At 33.8% G+C, this 16,452-nt stretch overlaps 1 protein-coding gene across 2 annotated transcripts; it reads right to left on the minus strand.

Annotated features, from left to right (window-relative positions):
- Positions 1-202: 202 nt before the first annotated feature.
- Positions 203-13,722, minus strand: LOC136686421 (nuclear GTPase SLIP-GC-like). Of its 2 annotated transcripts, none has more exons than XM_066660194.1 (20): positions 13,639-13,722; positions 13,187-13,215; positions 12,086-12,164; positions 11,904-11,999; positions 9,893-9,983; positions 8,324-8,546; positions 7,730-7,945; positions 7,397-7,591; positions 6,109-6,287; positions 5,940-5,982; positions 5,752-5,856; positions 5,420-5,516; positions 5,201-5,334; positions 3,652-3,825; positions 3,426-3,577; positions 3,054-3,186; positions 2,807-2,915; positions 2,595-2,728; positions 1,787-1,871; positions 203-1,281 (listed from the first exon to the last, which is right to left on the minus strand). In XM_066660194.1, the coding sequence occupies exons 3-20, from the start codon at positions 12,114-12,116 to the stop codon at positions 1,226-1,228; spliced, it is 2,253 nt and encodes a 750-aa protein (XP_066516291.1). In that variant the 5' UTR covers positions 12,117-12,164; positions 13,187-13,215; positions 13,639-13,722; the 3' UTR covers positions 203-1,225. The 2 variants fall into 2 exon arrangements, with proteins under 2 accessions (XP_066516291.1, XP_066516290.1); XM_066660193.1 differs by having other exon boundaries at positions 3,426-3,580.
- Positions 13,723-16,452: the final 2,730 nt, after the last annotated feature.

Below are 16,452 nucleotides of genomic sequence, written 5' to 3' on the forward strand. Positions count from 1 at the left end.
TAAAAAAATGCCAAAAATCGACCCGATTAATCGGCTGGCCAATATATCGGTCAATCACTAGTATGAGGTATCAACTCCAAATTTTACCTGATGAAAGTAGACCCCTGGAGGCACAATTTTAAAAAGAAAAAAGTAATGGGACTCATGAACTCTTCAGTTTATAGTCACTAACATTTTTTTTTAATAAATAAGACAAGTGTCTACATTTTTTGTGGTTTTCATGAGCTTTTGACCACTTCATATATATTTCAGGACCTCTAAATGGTTTCTTTTACAAATTTGAAATGTTTTCTGTAAAAAGAAATCATGATAATGCCTCTAGTTTATTCACTGCCTGAGGAATGGGAATATCAGCTTTACATATCGGCCATCAGCCACTACTGCTGTCTAAAAATCGGCATTGGCATTGGCTATCGAAAAACCCATATCGGTCGATCACTACATTGAAATACAGAATTGTCCACCAGTGTCTAATCCGTGTTCTCCATGTTCTTTCTGTCACTTCCCAAATTTATGCCAGTCAGTTTGGTACTCGGATGTGTGGGTGGCAGAAAGTCTCAGCAATTGATGTCAAAAGCAAATGGCTTAAACACAGAGGCTCAGCTTCTCCAATGGGACTATTAAAAAGGAACAGCACTCCCTTGTCTAATCCATCTGTACCATCATGTATATACTTGTTTTTTATTCAGTAAAAAGTGTTAGCTGAAACATTCTGGATGTAATCAATATGCAATCATACACACTACAACATTCACTATATAAATTCTAGATAATCTAAAAGAGAACTGTGAAGATAAGTATTCTAGTACAATATAAAAGTACAATACGTTTTTAAAGTACAATATAAACCTAATACAAAGCATTTAGTTGCAACAATGTTCATCTCAATTTAACCTATTGATACCCTTTATTTATCCTCAGCCTCATTGTACCTGGGCCAAGGACCAAGGACCAATAAACAAAAAATCTACAAGTACAAAATATTCAACACTGGAAGATTTGCTGTGTAGAATGTAAATTGTAATGCATGGAGCTGCAAAAATTTCAAAAGAAAAAAATAAAGTTAAAAGTTACATAAAAATCGAAAACATTTGCTATTCACTTTGGCAAAATATGTTAATAAGCAAAATGCTTAAATTTAGAAGTGAAGCGATGTAACATGATGCTAAATGTTGATCTGAAACAGTGAAGTCTCAGAGAATATTCTTGCAGTTTCTTTGCAAAACTAATCAAAAACTTGATCTGCCATCCACTTCAGGTCTTTTATCTCTTTGGTGACATCTACAACACAAAAGGAAAAAAAAGAAATAAAATGATTACATTGGTAAAATATAAATGTATACAATATAGCCAAAGTTAATGGGTACCTGCTTATTACATTATTTCTGTAATAAAGAATAATAATAGAGCCCCATTTACAGAAATTTGGGACACAAAATGTAAACAACAGAATGCCATGATGCGTAAATCATTTAAATCATATATTTAATTAAAATTAGAACAAAGACAACATTTCAAATGTTGAATCTGGGAAATATTACTTTATTTGAAAAATATTTATCCATATTTAATTTGTTGGCAACAACACGTGACACGCAAGAGTGTTTCTGCAATAAGTACATTGTATCAGCCCCTAAATTTACTCCTTCACAGTTTTCATATTGTGCAGCTGCTTCAGAAGATCTTATTCTAACTGTCACTGTCCACAATTGGGGCAGCTTAAAGTAACTAATTTATCATGATTTTATGCCACTGAAAATTCCACTTGGTTGTAAGAATGACTTACCCATGTAGGTTGAGGTGTTTTCATCAAGAAGTGAATTTTCCATTGACTTGATTAGATTTGTTCTTATTGCCTCCACAATGGAATGCTTTTAAAGGAAATATGTAAAATTGTGAAAATATACATTTGCTTTGAAACTGCATTTTATATACCGTGCTGCTATAAAATTTGTGCATATTTTTTGCAATAATTATGTATTTAGTTAATTATGTCATGAAACAAATGTTAATTTAATGTGACTGAAACAGTTAGGATTAAAGGGAAGCTGGTGAGTTTTATTGTAATTCGTTGGAGTAGAATCTTTTTAGTCTTCTGCACATTTACATACAAAAATTAATTGATATTTTCAGTAAACACAAACCCACCAGGAGTACTTCAAGAAAAAGCAGCCCCACATCTTTATGAAGCCCACTCATTGCTTTATTTTACTCTAAGTGGAGACTTTGTAAAACAATTTATCTAAACAGCTTTGTTGTTTAAAATAGATAAACTTTATAAGTGAGAATCTAATATAATTTCATTCATTCATTGTCTTTAACCACTTATACAGCTGGGTGCAACATAGGAACACCCTCGAGACAGGGTGCCAGTCCATCGAATGTTTCTTTCAACATTAGGAAAAATCTCAGTATTCAAAATTAGCATAGAAAATAGCATAAATTAATATGCACACTATTATTGTGTGTATAAAATATATTATATGATTGTAATTGTTCACTATGTTGAGACAAAAACTAATTGTGACATTAAAATTGAAAGGCATGTCAATTATTTTTTTTGACAGCTGTTTATTTAATTTAGAAATACAAACCATTGTGCCTTCCATCCGTTGAATCATATCTCTCTGTGCTGTCTTGAACATTTCACTTTTTGACGAGTCTATGTGTTCCAACAAAATATCCTGCTTCTTCTTCATTGATCCAGCTCCACTGATGTCGGCAGCACCTAAAACAAAACAATACTGTTAAATCGTCCATTCAGATTAAGGGCCATTTATTTTAAGCATTATCATAAGTAACTTACTCATATAGCCTTGCTGCATTGCAGTTTTAATGGATTCAGGTGGAGATGCATAAAATGTCTTTTTTTGCTGAATGATATATTGTTTAATCATTGTCTTCAACTTCATTTCCTGTTAATAATAGAAAATGTAAAACTGGAATGCATCCTCAATGGCTTGTAATCTAACAAAGAAATATGAAGTGTTGCATACCACTATAGAAAGACATTATAAATCAACATTAATATTATAGAGTATTAACTTGTTCACCTCCATTTTAAGGAACTCCAGCATATGTGTCAGCACTGGAGAATTTTTATATTTGGTGATCACATCGTCTTTGATCATAGTGAACTTATCAATGTGTGCCTGCAGTGAATTTTCAGAGATAGGTTCCTGCACTCTGAAACAAACCAACAAACAAAAGAAAGTAGTAATAATTAGGATTAATTTAAAAAGTAAAAAGTTAAAGTAGGATTAATTGCAATAATACACCGTGCAAATACATGGCACAACTTCAGTTACAGTTAATGTCCCCAGCCTCAGCCAACCAGATACCCCACCAGATACCCTCGTTGTGCATGCATATTTCAACACTTTCAACTTCTCACCACTATAGAAATTTAATTGTGTTGTACTCACGGGAAGAATTCACTGAATGCTTTATCAATGTGGCCCAGCATTTGTTTGGCCAAATGTTTATTCAGATCTATTTCTCCCTTCTTGGACCTGTAGTAGCCATCATTCTTGCAGAGTGCTGTCAGTGTTCTGTGAAATCCTCGACCATCCTTATTCTTCTAAGTAGTTTAAATAATTAAATAGAATAAAATCTTTAAATTTTAGATTTGATTTTTAGAAAACAACTTACCGGTTTTATAAGTTCGTCTGCCACTTTAACACAGTTTTCTTCAGATTCTCTTGCTCCTTGTGAAAGAAGTTCATTTAGAGAGATGGAAATCTGGTCACAGTATTCCTGCAGGTTTCCAACTGCATTGTGAAGATTTTTCTCCAAGTCATTAAAAAGTCTGGACTTCTCAGCCCTCTAAAATGTAAAAGTTATTAAAAGGATATGATACTGGCTTTTAATGGTTTCGTTACAAATGTATGCTATTTGAAAAAACTTAAAGGAGCAATAGTTAATATATAAAGTACTCATAAATAACCAGTGTGTATAATTTTGGAGTGGATTGAAAGGTGCAAACACTGTGGTTTGTGTGTTTTTAAAAGAAGAAAATGAGGAATTATGGCAGATTAAGGTGTGTAAACTGTTTTCAAGAAATTGAGAAATATGAGTTGTGTTTCAAAAACTAGTGCTATGTTCAGTATCGCATAATTGCCTAGTATTAAAGGGAGAATTAATGCCAATATTAGCCCCATAAACTGACTTATGGTGGAACTAACATCTGAATACGAAAAATGTGAATAAGAAGCAAACGCCTAAAATTACAATTATTGTGGAAGGAAAAAATAATTAAGTATGATAACATCAGCATTGACTAGTAGGAACATTTAAGGTAGCAATGGGAAAATAGCTTGCAGGAAGAACAGCAGACACTGGTTCACGTTTATGAATTTCTCTAGCATGGGTATATGATTTAATGAAATGATGTGCATTAGTCTGTGCAAATAGGTTGATTATGGCACATATATTTTAGCTATGAAGGTCCAAAGTTCTTAAATTCATCTTGATCTTGACATTTGTGCAGGTTTAATTTTCCTTAAAATGGAAACCTGCATGGCATCTGGGGAGGAGGGGAGCAGACAGCTCTCGCCACTGTTTTGAATCTGTATTGTAGATACCATTTTTAAACATTTGATATCAGTATTACAGATTTTTCCTTTAAAACAACAACAAAAGATGTGCTAGGCTGCTCACCGAAAACATGGCAATGCGACTTGGAAACCACGGGACGGAGAACTCTCAGTAGAACTGTAACACTTTAACTTGCTACAAGGAGTATCTATCTCGGTTTTCCTGATACGGACAGTATGAGAAAGAGAGTGGCCGTACAAGGGTTAATACAGGACTGACTACTCAGTGAAGGGAGTTGTGAGAGACATGACAGACTCTTCTATGTTGGACTAGTAAGAAAGTAAGCAAAAACATGTTGTTGGCTTTCTTGATATGTTGCTGTGTTAGTGATAAGTTAAGGAAAATGTTATCAGTATTTTGAGAGTTACTGAGCAGTGAGCCAGGGTTTGTAGCTGTTAACTTTAGCCGGATAAGCTCATTAGTTGATGTGTGGTTATAATGGCCAGAGTTAAATTTGTTGTTGGTGGAACCCAAGCTTCGCTGATGACAACAGAATGTATCTTCTGTAGCTGGGTCAGGTAAAATCTGGACATCTGATCATCAACAATGCATGTAAATTCAAGGTGTAAAATGAATCATAATATCATTTAGTGAATTGCCGTACCATTTCAGTATTGATCTTGTTGAAACCTTGAATTAAGGATAGGATTCCCAGTGCTCCAGATATGTAGTCACTTGCCATGTCATTTGTATGACTATTGTTGTACATCCTCAAGAGTTCCTTGAGCTTGGGTATCTCTGTGTGTGTTTAGATCAGAAAACTGGAATTAATAGTTTGTTGGCGTGTAATGTTTTTTACAGAATAGAAACGTTTATGCTCTACCGGTTTCTTCTGGGTTCATAATTGGGTTCTCGCTGATGAATTCTTCAGAACTCACAGTGAACAAAGAAAGGAAGCCATCATCACAGTTAAAGTGTCTCTAGTGGAGGAATATAAATAAGAAGAAAAGCTCAAAACACATTATGTATTGTCTTTATTTTCTGATAGTCTTTTCTGATATTGTAATTGGTGTTTAAATAACCTAACTTCATTTTATAGCCTTTATTTTGTTAAGTTTTCTAAACCTTTAAGTGCTTTAATAATTACAGTCAGACTATGTCAGTGTGGAAACATTACCTCAAAAAAAATGCTATGCATAAAGTGAATGAAAACACCTTAATTTTGTCTTGTTGAAGGAAGATCTTCTTCACCCTTTCTTTAGCTTTCTCATTTCTGTGCAGTATACATGCAGTTTTTCTTTTGGTGACATATTGACAATCCTGGAATTAAATGTAAATACATTTACAAACTTAAAGAACACTAAGAGAAATATTTCAAATATATCTAAGTATATTATTGTTACCTCTGGTGAAATCTGAAGGTCTTCATCCTTGATCTTTGAGGATCTAAATGTTGAATATTTGTCAGATTTATACACCAAAATCCAATTCAGTTAAATATGCTAGAATAGTTAATTTTAATACACAAATCTAGATTAATTTGTTAAATTAATTAATTGCACTAGTCCTCACCTCATGTAGTTCTGTGGGTTGATATCATCAGTCTTGGTACAGATAAAAGAGATGCTCCTGCACTCTCCTCCTTGTGCCATGTCTGTTATACTGTTAGAAACAAGTTCCCAAGCTTCCTTGTCAGAAGCAGCACGGTTTATTTCACTTACAATCCACACTGTAGAACAGTCCCTCAGTTTCTATAAATCAGAGAATTTAAGTTAATGTTACAGCTCAGTAAAACATGGAAACATGACTGTTTTATCAACAGCCATTTATCACGGTCACTGGATGTAATCAGTGACTATTCTTTTCAGCATGGTGTAAAATTGATAAAATTATTATTTTAAATTTGTGACAACCCTTTATTAAATGTCCTTTATTTGTGTTCATAGCAAACTGGCATGGAAAACATTGCTAGGTCAACAAACCCATCCAACTCCATTAGAATGAATTGGACCAAACAGGCCAAAAAGTTACTAGTCAAACTTTTGTCTGCAGAAGCCCCCATTGCCGGTTTTTGAGAATTTTGCTCCCCATCAACAAAACAAATGGTCAATATGCAAACTACTGGTATGAAATCAGGTTAGGACTTTTATTGTCTTTAACTGGCTATCATGAACTAACATGACAATAAGAGCTTCTCCTCTTTTCTGCACATATCAACAGAACACATGCTCCTGCTCAGGGGGATTTTTTTCTCCTCATCCATGGGTCTATAAGCAGCATAAACCTTATGATGTCAAATTTCTCACCTGACACAAATTTTGACTATTTATTTGAAAAAAAATCTAAGAATTAAACATCCAGCTTTGCTAAATAAGATTGTGAATTATAAGTAAATATCAGAATAAATATTAAAAAGTTTTTAGTCATTAAATATTTATTTTTTGCTGCGTTCTGGCAGGAACGTTACATCAGTGCATACACTTTATAACATTGTTCCAAATCATTGCTTTTCTAAGAAGAGTAACAAGGTGTTATAATACATCTGTTGGTATATTTAATTAAATCAAAGGTTACTTTTGCTAAAGTCTGCGAATGCATCACTGACATGATGTTAGTTTTGGCAGGGTAACCACTTTAGCCTGTTCACCCTGAACTCATTGAGAGTGACCTGCGAGGTGAATAACCCTGGAGCTGTGTGGTAACAACACTATGTGTATTGCAGCTGTGCTGTCTATTTTATTTCTAACACGTGAGTTAAGCATCAAAGTAACAAGGGGCCAAGGAGTCCATGGAAACAGTCAAGGTTTTATATGAAGCATTATTATTTGGTATAATTTTATGAATGAACAGCATTTATTACCATTTTCCACATCTCATCTCTGATCTTATTGTAGTCTCCAGTTCCTGGGAGATCCACTAGCACAACGTGTTCCAGAAAATCTTTACAATTGGGAACCTTGATTGTGACACTCTTCACTATCGGCCAGTAACATCCTCCAGGACTTGAATCATCATGCTGAATAAAACACCCAATCTGTTCCGAGAGATCTGAGGCCTGATTTACACATAAAATGCACACATAAACATATAAATTATAATTTCATATAAGTGGTATTTTGTCTTTTAGTTCTTTTAACTACACCTAAGCTGCCAAAACACCACCTTTTCAGTGAACAAACTCAGTTTGACTTACTTTATCACATGTTATCTTCTTGTTTTCAGATCTGAGAAACTCAGGAATTTCTGAGAAATTGTCATCTTTCATGAGGTCTTCTATAGACATAGAAACACCTTGCTCTCCATACAGTGCTGTAATTTTCTCATTTGCTGTATCAAACATGGCATCTTCTCTCTCTTCAGCATCCCCTGATAAAATATTCTTAAGAGTTATGAGCTCATCATCCCAATCCTGAAGAAAAATATTAACAACACTATCAGAGAGGTTTTTAATGGAAATATGGAAATTAAGACTAGGTGCTGAATAAAATAACGCGTCTTTCACTGTAATTACATCCTGTTAGCTACTCTAGCAACTTAAGATATATTTTCATACACTGTCGCTCTGATTTATGAAATGTGTGCTAAGCCAATTCTTATTGTTAAATGAGAATATACACATTTAATTTACCATCAGCTGATTCATCAACAAATCATCAAAAAAAATTTCATACCTAGAACTTTAGTTATTAAATATATACTGAGTTAATAAGTACATTTGTGAGGTCTGGGCAGGCGTGGAGAATTTGTTTACATGAACAAAACTTTTTTTTTTTTTTTGCTTGTATACCATTTTTGAGATGAATTCAATCTTGGCTATGTAGCTGGAGTCTGTGACGTTGGCTTCGACCTGTATGATGACTGATGTGCAGGCACAAACTGTTCCTGATGGCAACAAGAACTTTTGCCCCAGGATGGCATTTAGCATTGAGCTCTTGCCAGCGCCTGTCCTCCCAAATACACCCACGGTAGTTTTCCTCCTTGCATCCGAGTCCAGTTTTGAGATTATTTCTCTGTGCACAAAAAAATGCAAACAATTAATTATTGTTTTCTGAAGTGGTAACTCTTCACATTAAGCAACATTTTATTTGACTTCTTTCAGTTTCCTTTATTTACAGTCAAGTGTGAACGTTTAAACTTCCTTGGTCAAAAGGATTGCTTTGCTAATTTATTTAAGAGAAAATCATTTTGGACCTCTTGTGCAGAGAGGCCAGTTCTGCACACTGTATAGAACAAGTGCTGTTTATTTGCTGAATTTTGTTTTCAAAAATAAATAAATATGTAAACCCAACAAACTATACATTTATCATAGCTTTCACAGTCCTCATAGTATTTTTAATATTTCCAGTATGGTAAATCCACCAAGTATATAATTTTATTTCTATTTACTAATATATTAAATGTGCAGAATCTGGCACCCAGACAGCCAGAGGGTTATTTATAACTTCTCATAAACTTATATCATTACATTAATATATTTTTTCATGCATGAGACATGATTATGTATAAACAATTTGTAAAAGTTGGGTTATTTCCGTTATTTTGCACTGACCAATTTGAAATAGACACAATACTGTACCCATGTTTTAGGCAACTATGATTTATGAAAAAAAAACTCTTTATCTGAGGAATAAGAGTTTATTTGCTCAAATACAAACAAAAACCCCTTAATATTAGAATAAATACAAATAACTTTATTACAGTAAATATTTTGTATGTGAATGAAGAAACTATTCTGAAACTGAAAAAGTTTGTATGTGTGAATGTGTTGGTTTAATGCCTTCCAAACATATCCTTGTGGCAATTCACTATAATTTGAGGTTATTATCCAACACCTTCATTTACAAGTTAATAAATACTTAATTTACTGGTTAATAAATGTGCTGTTGATTTAACAAATCCATATCAAGGAGAACATCTTAAAACAAACTTTGTCTTTAAAATAAACATGTCCTACACTCTAAAAAGAAAACAGTTGATCCAACTTAATTGAATTGCTTCAATTGGTAACAAGTAATTCAATTAAGTTTATCCAACTTAATCTTTTAAGCTTTTTAAGATTAAACTTAAAAAATTAAGTTGGATAAACTTAATTGAATTACTTGTTACCAATTGAAGCAATTCAATTAAGTTGGATCAACTGTTTTCTTTTTAGAGTGTATGTGACATTATAACAACAGAAATCTTTATTCAATTTTAAAAATATATTTTTTATATTCATACTGACAAAGTTTATGTAACCTGTAGTAATTAAGTATTAATTTAATATAATATTAAATAGTCTTTTTCAACTATATATATGCTATATATAATTTTATAAATGCATTTATAAATGTAATATTGTGCTAGGTTACTGTACCTGACATATTGAAGGGGTGGGGTGCCTTCATATTCGCTGAGTTTGTATTTAATATTTGTCATAATCCTCCTGGCATTTCTGATATGTATCCCTACAAAAACAATAATGAAAGGAATGACTTGTGATATCACATGTTATAAAACATCTATATACACGTTAGTGGAGGACACTATCAGTCAAGATTACAATGTTTATTAGAATAATTGTGCAGTATATTTAGGTTGATGCCACATTGGCTGAGTGTAGGAGACGTGAAAGATGGAGGCATACACAAAAGTGGACATTCGTTTACACAGACACATAGAAACACAAGAACACCACAACAATAACAATGACCGACAAACTCTAAAAGACACAAAGGGAGCTTATAAAGGATAACACATTAGGAACACCTGTTAACCCGGTCATATGACATGTCCAGGACTCACAGAAGCAGGGAGGGTCTATGGGACAGGACAGGGGGAAACACATGTGACATGACAGGCAAAACCCATGACATTGCTACACATTCTTGCATTTTGCTTGTAAACGTCAGCATCCAAAACACAAAATCCCTCCACTTCTCCTGGCTTTTTAATGGGTTCACACTGAAAAACACATGAAGATCACAGTGGAGCTGAGATTCTTGTCTTCCTGTCTTCCTGCCACTAATGCCTGTGTTGTATCAAACATGGTTATGTGAGCATGTGTTCATTACCCCATTTCAAATGGGTCTTGGTGGTTGCCATCTTCATGGAAAGTTTTCATTTAAACAGTAATTATTTTGTTGCTGAACAGACAGTCATCTGGCAGGTTACACATTTTTTAGCCATAGTTATGTGCTTGTCACCTCAGCAGCATTTTTTACTCTCCTTTGTGTTTTAGATCATCACAAGTAGCTGCTGATTCTTCAGTTGGTTTGTGTCATACACTTTTATTCAGAGATGTGGAACTGACCAAATGACATGTTTTTGTACATATTCTACAGGGAACAGCCTTAGAAATAGCATGTTTGATTTTTTGTTGTGCACAGTGTAACGTTGGGAAAAAATATTTTTTGTATTTTTTTATATGGGTTTTTTTTCCCCAATATTTTAACAATGAGGGCTGTAATTCTGTGGATGTACTGAGGCACTAAATCCTACTTGCATAATTAATAATTTCATTGTGTGACATGCAAATTGTACCATTTATTTAGTTTACGGACAGAACAAAATATGTCTGCTATGGTGTGGGGGCGTGGCATAACAGGGGATATGTTATTTAAAAACTGCTGGTGTGTGTGGTAAAAAATGTTTTTATACATTATTTTCTCATCACAGTAATAATAGTGATAACAATAATAATAAAAATAATAATAATAACAATAATAATAATCATACGTTTTAAATAAATTATTGGCATTGTAATAAACATTGTTTTATTATCATAAAGATTTTTTCTACTTACATCAGTTACATCATCTAATACTAATACTAATAATAATTAATTATTTTTATAATAATTATTATTAAAAACAATAATAAAATATATACAATAAAATTCTATTAAAAAGCATCAATACTAAAAGACCTGTCGCCCATAGAAGAAAGCCTATGCTTAGGAATGGCCAGAAGACCAAAATCAGCAGATCTAATTTTGAACAGAGGGTTGTAGGGATATAGAAATTACATAGAAATATTGAAAATTCAGATTCAAGTACTTATGCTCTGGTACTCCTTGAGTTACCAGAGCAATAACTGATTTACGCTTCCTGACAGTCACTTACTTTATTAAGTCCCGAATCTTTTTTTTTTTTTTGTTACAGGGGTAAGGTGTTTTTTAAATCCTGCTTGCTATTAAAATTACTTCATTATTTTTTCCATACTGATTGTTGCTCAGACTGTTCTTTTGTTTTGAATTCCAAAGTCTTCTGGAGTGTTTTTAAAACAAGGATTTATTATGGTCTGTATTGATTTAAATTCAAAATAACAATAGAAACTGAATTCACAAAGGAAGATTTAATGGTTTATCATTTATCATATCAACTTACTAGCCCCTGTCCTCTCGGGGTCCTCTTGCCTTCTTTGTTTTTTTGGCATACCAGGTGAAGTAGAAGTGTTGTCATCTCTAGGTGTCCTTTTATTTCCTGGTAAAAGGAAAAAAAACATGAAAATAAAATATGAATAATTTCAGAATAAATAATAGACTTTAGAATATTTAGATTGTAATTACCTCTATTATTCATTTGGAGATTTTCAGCCATTTTAACCAGGGAGTCCTTTGAGATTAAAATCTCTTTTCTCAGGGAGACCTGGCCAAGAAAATGCAGCAGTTCCAGTTGCAGGAATGACAAGAAAAAAACAAAAAAATAAATAAATAAACACATACGTTCCCAATAGATATTCAATCATTCATTGTCTATACCTGATATATTTCAGACCACCTCCTGAAATAGTTTAGGATATTGTGTGTGTGTGTATATATATATATATGTTATATTGTAGTGTATAAATATCTTCTTCCAATTAACTTTGTTACCCCTTTGCCAGTGTTGGGTCAGTCCAATTAGAAGAGGGGTGGGGCTAAGTTACTAAAAGAGGCCCATGAGGGGGTAGTTCAAGTGGTCTAAGATTATGCAGGCTCCGACAAAGTAATTGGCTGCTGTAGCCAATGAAGGTAGATGGGACTGTGGTACGGACAAATTAGGTCTGTCTAGTCCTAACCTGATGTTTTTAATTATTATCTTTTCCTTTTTTCTGGTACCTTTCTTATCGTGATGTCATCACGTGCTATTTTTGAATAAATTATCATGGAGTGAGTTATTTTTGAGTCCTGCCTGCTCCTTGCTGAGTGAACCCTTAATTTTTCATCCGTGCTCCCCACACTTCAATTCAAACACCATTATATTCCCCCTCCCAACATTTATATTTGGAATATGTTGCTGCATTAAATTCCATATGGGCAAATAGGTATTTAAAGAACAATAACATTTCCCAGTTTCAACATTTAAATGTCTTTTTTTCTATTTTTAAATTAAATATAAGATTTAAAATTGATTTGCACATCTTTGCATTATGTGTTTATAGTACAAAATACAAAGACAGAAATTCTTATTTTGAAACTTTTGTTGGTTAAAAAAAATTTGAAAACAGTACTTCCATTGTCTTTGTGGTTAATTTGCTTCTGAAACAGTTTATTAATGATTAATTAGCAGAATTAATAGGATCGCATAAATAAAAGAACAGACTTAAAGATAACTTGGCCACAATGGCATAAACAAAAATGTATATACATATAGATAGTTCAAATACATATAGAAAATAACATACTTACTATAATTTTAAGTTTGTTTGGGGGTTCTCCTGGAGGGTGAGAAGAGGTTGAGGCATGAAAATTTGAGATTCAGTGCAGAGGATTCTTCAGCAACAAAGAATGTTAAGAGTCAGAAGTGTGGGTGTAGTAGCAATCTCTCTCTCTCTCTCTCTCTCTCTGTCTCTCTTTCTCTCTCTCTGTGTGTGTGTGTGTGTGTGTGTGTGCGCGCGCGCAGAGAATGAGATTTACTTAAAAAAATGTTTTTCCTTTAAAGTTACTTATCAACTTATCATCGGACCTTTATAGACTGGGACTTGCAGCTAAACATACTTTGCCCTGAGGAAGGACTGAGTATCAGTTCTGGGAAAATGAAAGTTACAGAGGGTAAGTCAAGCCCACAACTTTGGATTCAAGCAATAGCCCTTTAGTATCGATTCTGTGGAATGGGTGGGAAAAGATTAGATAGTTCCTACCTGAGTGTAAGTGGAGTGTGAAGAAATATCGGAAAACAATGCTGTCCAGATGGGTAGGAAATATTGTGGTTGCTTCAGGTTTTTTTTTTGTTTTTTGTTTTTCAAATAAAACTAATGTTTCCTGTATGAGCAATACTAGCTCCTCCCTCTTCCTTCCTTTCAATTCAAATTGCAAACAGATTTTGGCCCTGGCAAAAGATGTTTCTTTTATAAATGAAATTTAAATTGTCTGTTTTTGGAGTTATTTAATTTCTAATATGTAGAGGTCAATATTTCCTAACCACACACTGTAAAACATTTGTTAAGCAATAGGTCATTACAACATCTTCAAGTTTTGTGATTTCAACTGGATTTTATGAGTTTTCAGCCTTTCAACTCAAGTTTTTAAAGTACTCCAATGAAGAGGAAATTTGAAGGAGTGACATGAACTTGATATGGCTAAGAGCACCCAGCGTGCACCATGGGCCCAACTTTTTCTCTTTTTTTAGGTTTTATTTTCATTGTTTGGTGCTGTGAGGGTGGGAGTAATATATATGATGCTTTTAAGTTGTTTATTGGTGTTTGGATATATTAGGTCTTTCTTTGTAGCGAGAACTGTGTTTTGTTGGAGCCGTCACCCTCAGGGTGAAACACTGTCTGTTTACAAGCCACATCAAAAAGCCGCCTGTCACTTATATTTATTCTCTGATGTTCTTTTTGGAGAGTTTTAATAAAGAGCATTGGTAACACTTTAAATTACAGCTCGCTAATTACTGGGTAAGTATGGAGTAAGTAAGCCATAAGATAAAATAGGTACTGAGTAAGTAAAGGTTAAGTTACTAGAAATATGTGGTTATTACTGGTATCTTACAAACATTTTACAAATAAGGGACATAACTACGTTCTGAATCCATTGTACTGCTAAGCATAATTATAGATTATAAAATTGAGTTAAAAGTATGAATTTATGCGACTAAAATTTAAGTGACTATTAATGTGTTTTTTTTTAATAATGCAGCTCCTATGTTTAAATTCACTGTAGTTCTGAATGTAATTATATATCCTTTACATTTATTTACAGTGCACCTACAGAGGACATGATTGGCACTTTTATTACAGGCACTAGCAGATTTTCAGGGTGCTTTGTACTCATTAGGTTCAGGACATGTGATTTACCACAATAATCATCATCACATACAATGAATGGGTGTTTCTCTTATGCTCACATGGGTGCAGCAGAAAATATGCATTGGTCATGTCTTCCACACATTCCTGCTTCCTCAGCTCAGCAACTTACCTTCTGGTCATCATCCCCAAACAAGGAGTCTTTGGCATATATCATTCCTTTTATATATTTACCATCCTTTGAACAACCCAGACAATAAAGTAAATGATCTCGCTCTAGACTTAAGTGTTATGCTAGTACAGCTTAGTCTTCGGTCCTTTCCTGTATCTTACCCTTAAGTACCCTGTAATACAGGCAGTGCGGGCTGTAAATTAAAGTGTAGCTTAGTCCCCGGTCCTTTCCTATATTTTACCCTTAAGTACGCTGTTCTACAGGCAGTGCGGGCTGTGAATTAAAGCGTAGCTTAGTCCCCGGTCCCCGGACAGTAATAAAGTACAGAATTCCTCCTCAGAACTAACGTTATTTACTGAACTCACCTGAGAGGTTTCAGGAAGGGAGGCGGGGGAGGGGTAGGAGTGAGAATGGATTATATCATTTGTGAAGCGGCAGGTGAAGGGGGGGTTTGCTGTATTTTCCTTGTTAAAATATTTTGTTTAAACCATGTGTACTTTATAAGGATATATATACATAAAACATTCCCTCTTATTTTAAGGGGTGCTTGGACTCTGATTAGGGGTCCAGAAACACCCATGCTCCACACCTATAAGCCTCTTGCGGCACCAAAGTGGGGCATCTGTGGGGCTTTCACCAGTCCTCCAAGATTATGGAACACTCTTCCAAAGGATATCAGAGGTTCTGCGAGTGTCTGTTTTTTAAGTAATATCTCAAATGTCTTTTTATATAGGCCTATGGATAAATAAATAAATTATGGAATAGCATGAAATTGGATATTTTATGTGAATTTTGCTAAATCTTATCAGTAGTACATCTCTAAATACTGGATATTTTATTTTTGATATGATTAATTTATTGGTAATATAGTTTTTTGCATTTTTTTTTACTATTTGTTCTATTTTACTGTAGTGTCCTTCTGTGCATATAAAGGCACTTAAAATAAAATTTATTATTATTAGCGTTGTTGTTGTTGTTATAAATCATAACCACAATGTCTCTACAAAAACACATCAAAAATACATAGGTATTTTTTATTATTATTTAATACATCAAATTTTTAAATCTAGATATAACAGCATCTCTTTGGTTTTACACAAACTACCCATACACACATAGATGAAACACTGCATCTTATTAACTTACCTAACTTTAGCACAGAAAACTCCAGGGTAAACTGGAGGACTCTGAGATGAGGTGGTGTTGATTAGATGTTTGAGAGCCCTGCTCCTGCTGTTTCTGCACTTGCTGCTGCAGAGGTTGCAGGCCGTGGCCATAGATGGCAAACTCTGGTTGAAAAAACAAATAAAATATCATCATCATCATCATCATTTTCTTTTCCGCTTCTCCATTTCAGGGTCGCGGACAAATAAAATATATTTTTTTTAATTTTCAACTGTCAGGACCCTCACAAGGCCTGACAATTTGTAGCTGGTGGACTATTCTTAGTCCAGCAGTGACACTGAGGGATTTAAAAACTCCAACAGCACTACTATGTCTGATCCACTCGTATCAGTTCAACACACACTAACACACAA

Source organism: Hoplias malabaricus, chromosome 2, assembly GCF_029633855.1.
Source record: "Hoplias malabaricus isolate fHopMal1 chromosome 2, fHopMal1.hap1, whole genome shotgun sequence".
NCBI lineage: Eukaryota > Metazoa > Chordata > Actinopteri > Characiformes > Erythrinidae > Hoplias > Hoplias malabaricus.

Coding starts and splice junctions, on each gene's coding strand:
- LOC136686421 (XM_066660193.1), bottom strand. CDS start 12,116: ATGGCTGAAAATCTCCAAATGAATAATAGAG. Junction 5,983..6,108: donor AACCCACAGAACTACATGAG/GTGAGGACTAGT, acceptor TTCAACATTTAG/ATCCTCAAAGATCAAGGATG. Junction 3,826..5,200: donor ACAAGATCAATACTGAAATG/GTACGGCAATTC, acceptor TTTACATTTTAG/AGGGCTGAGAAGTCCAGACT.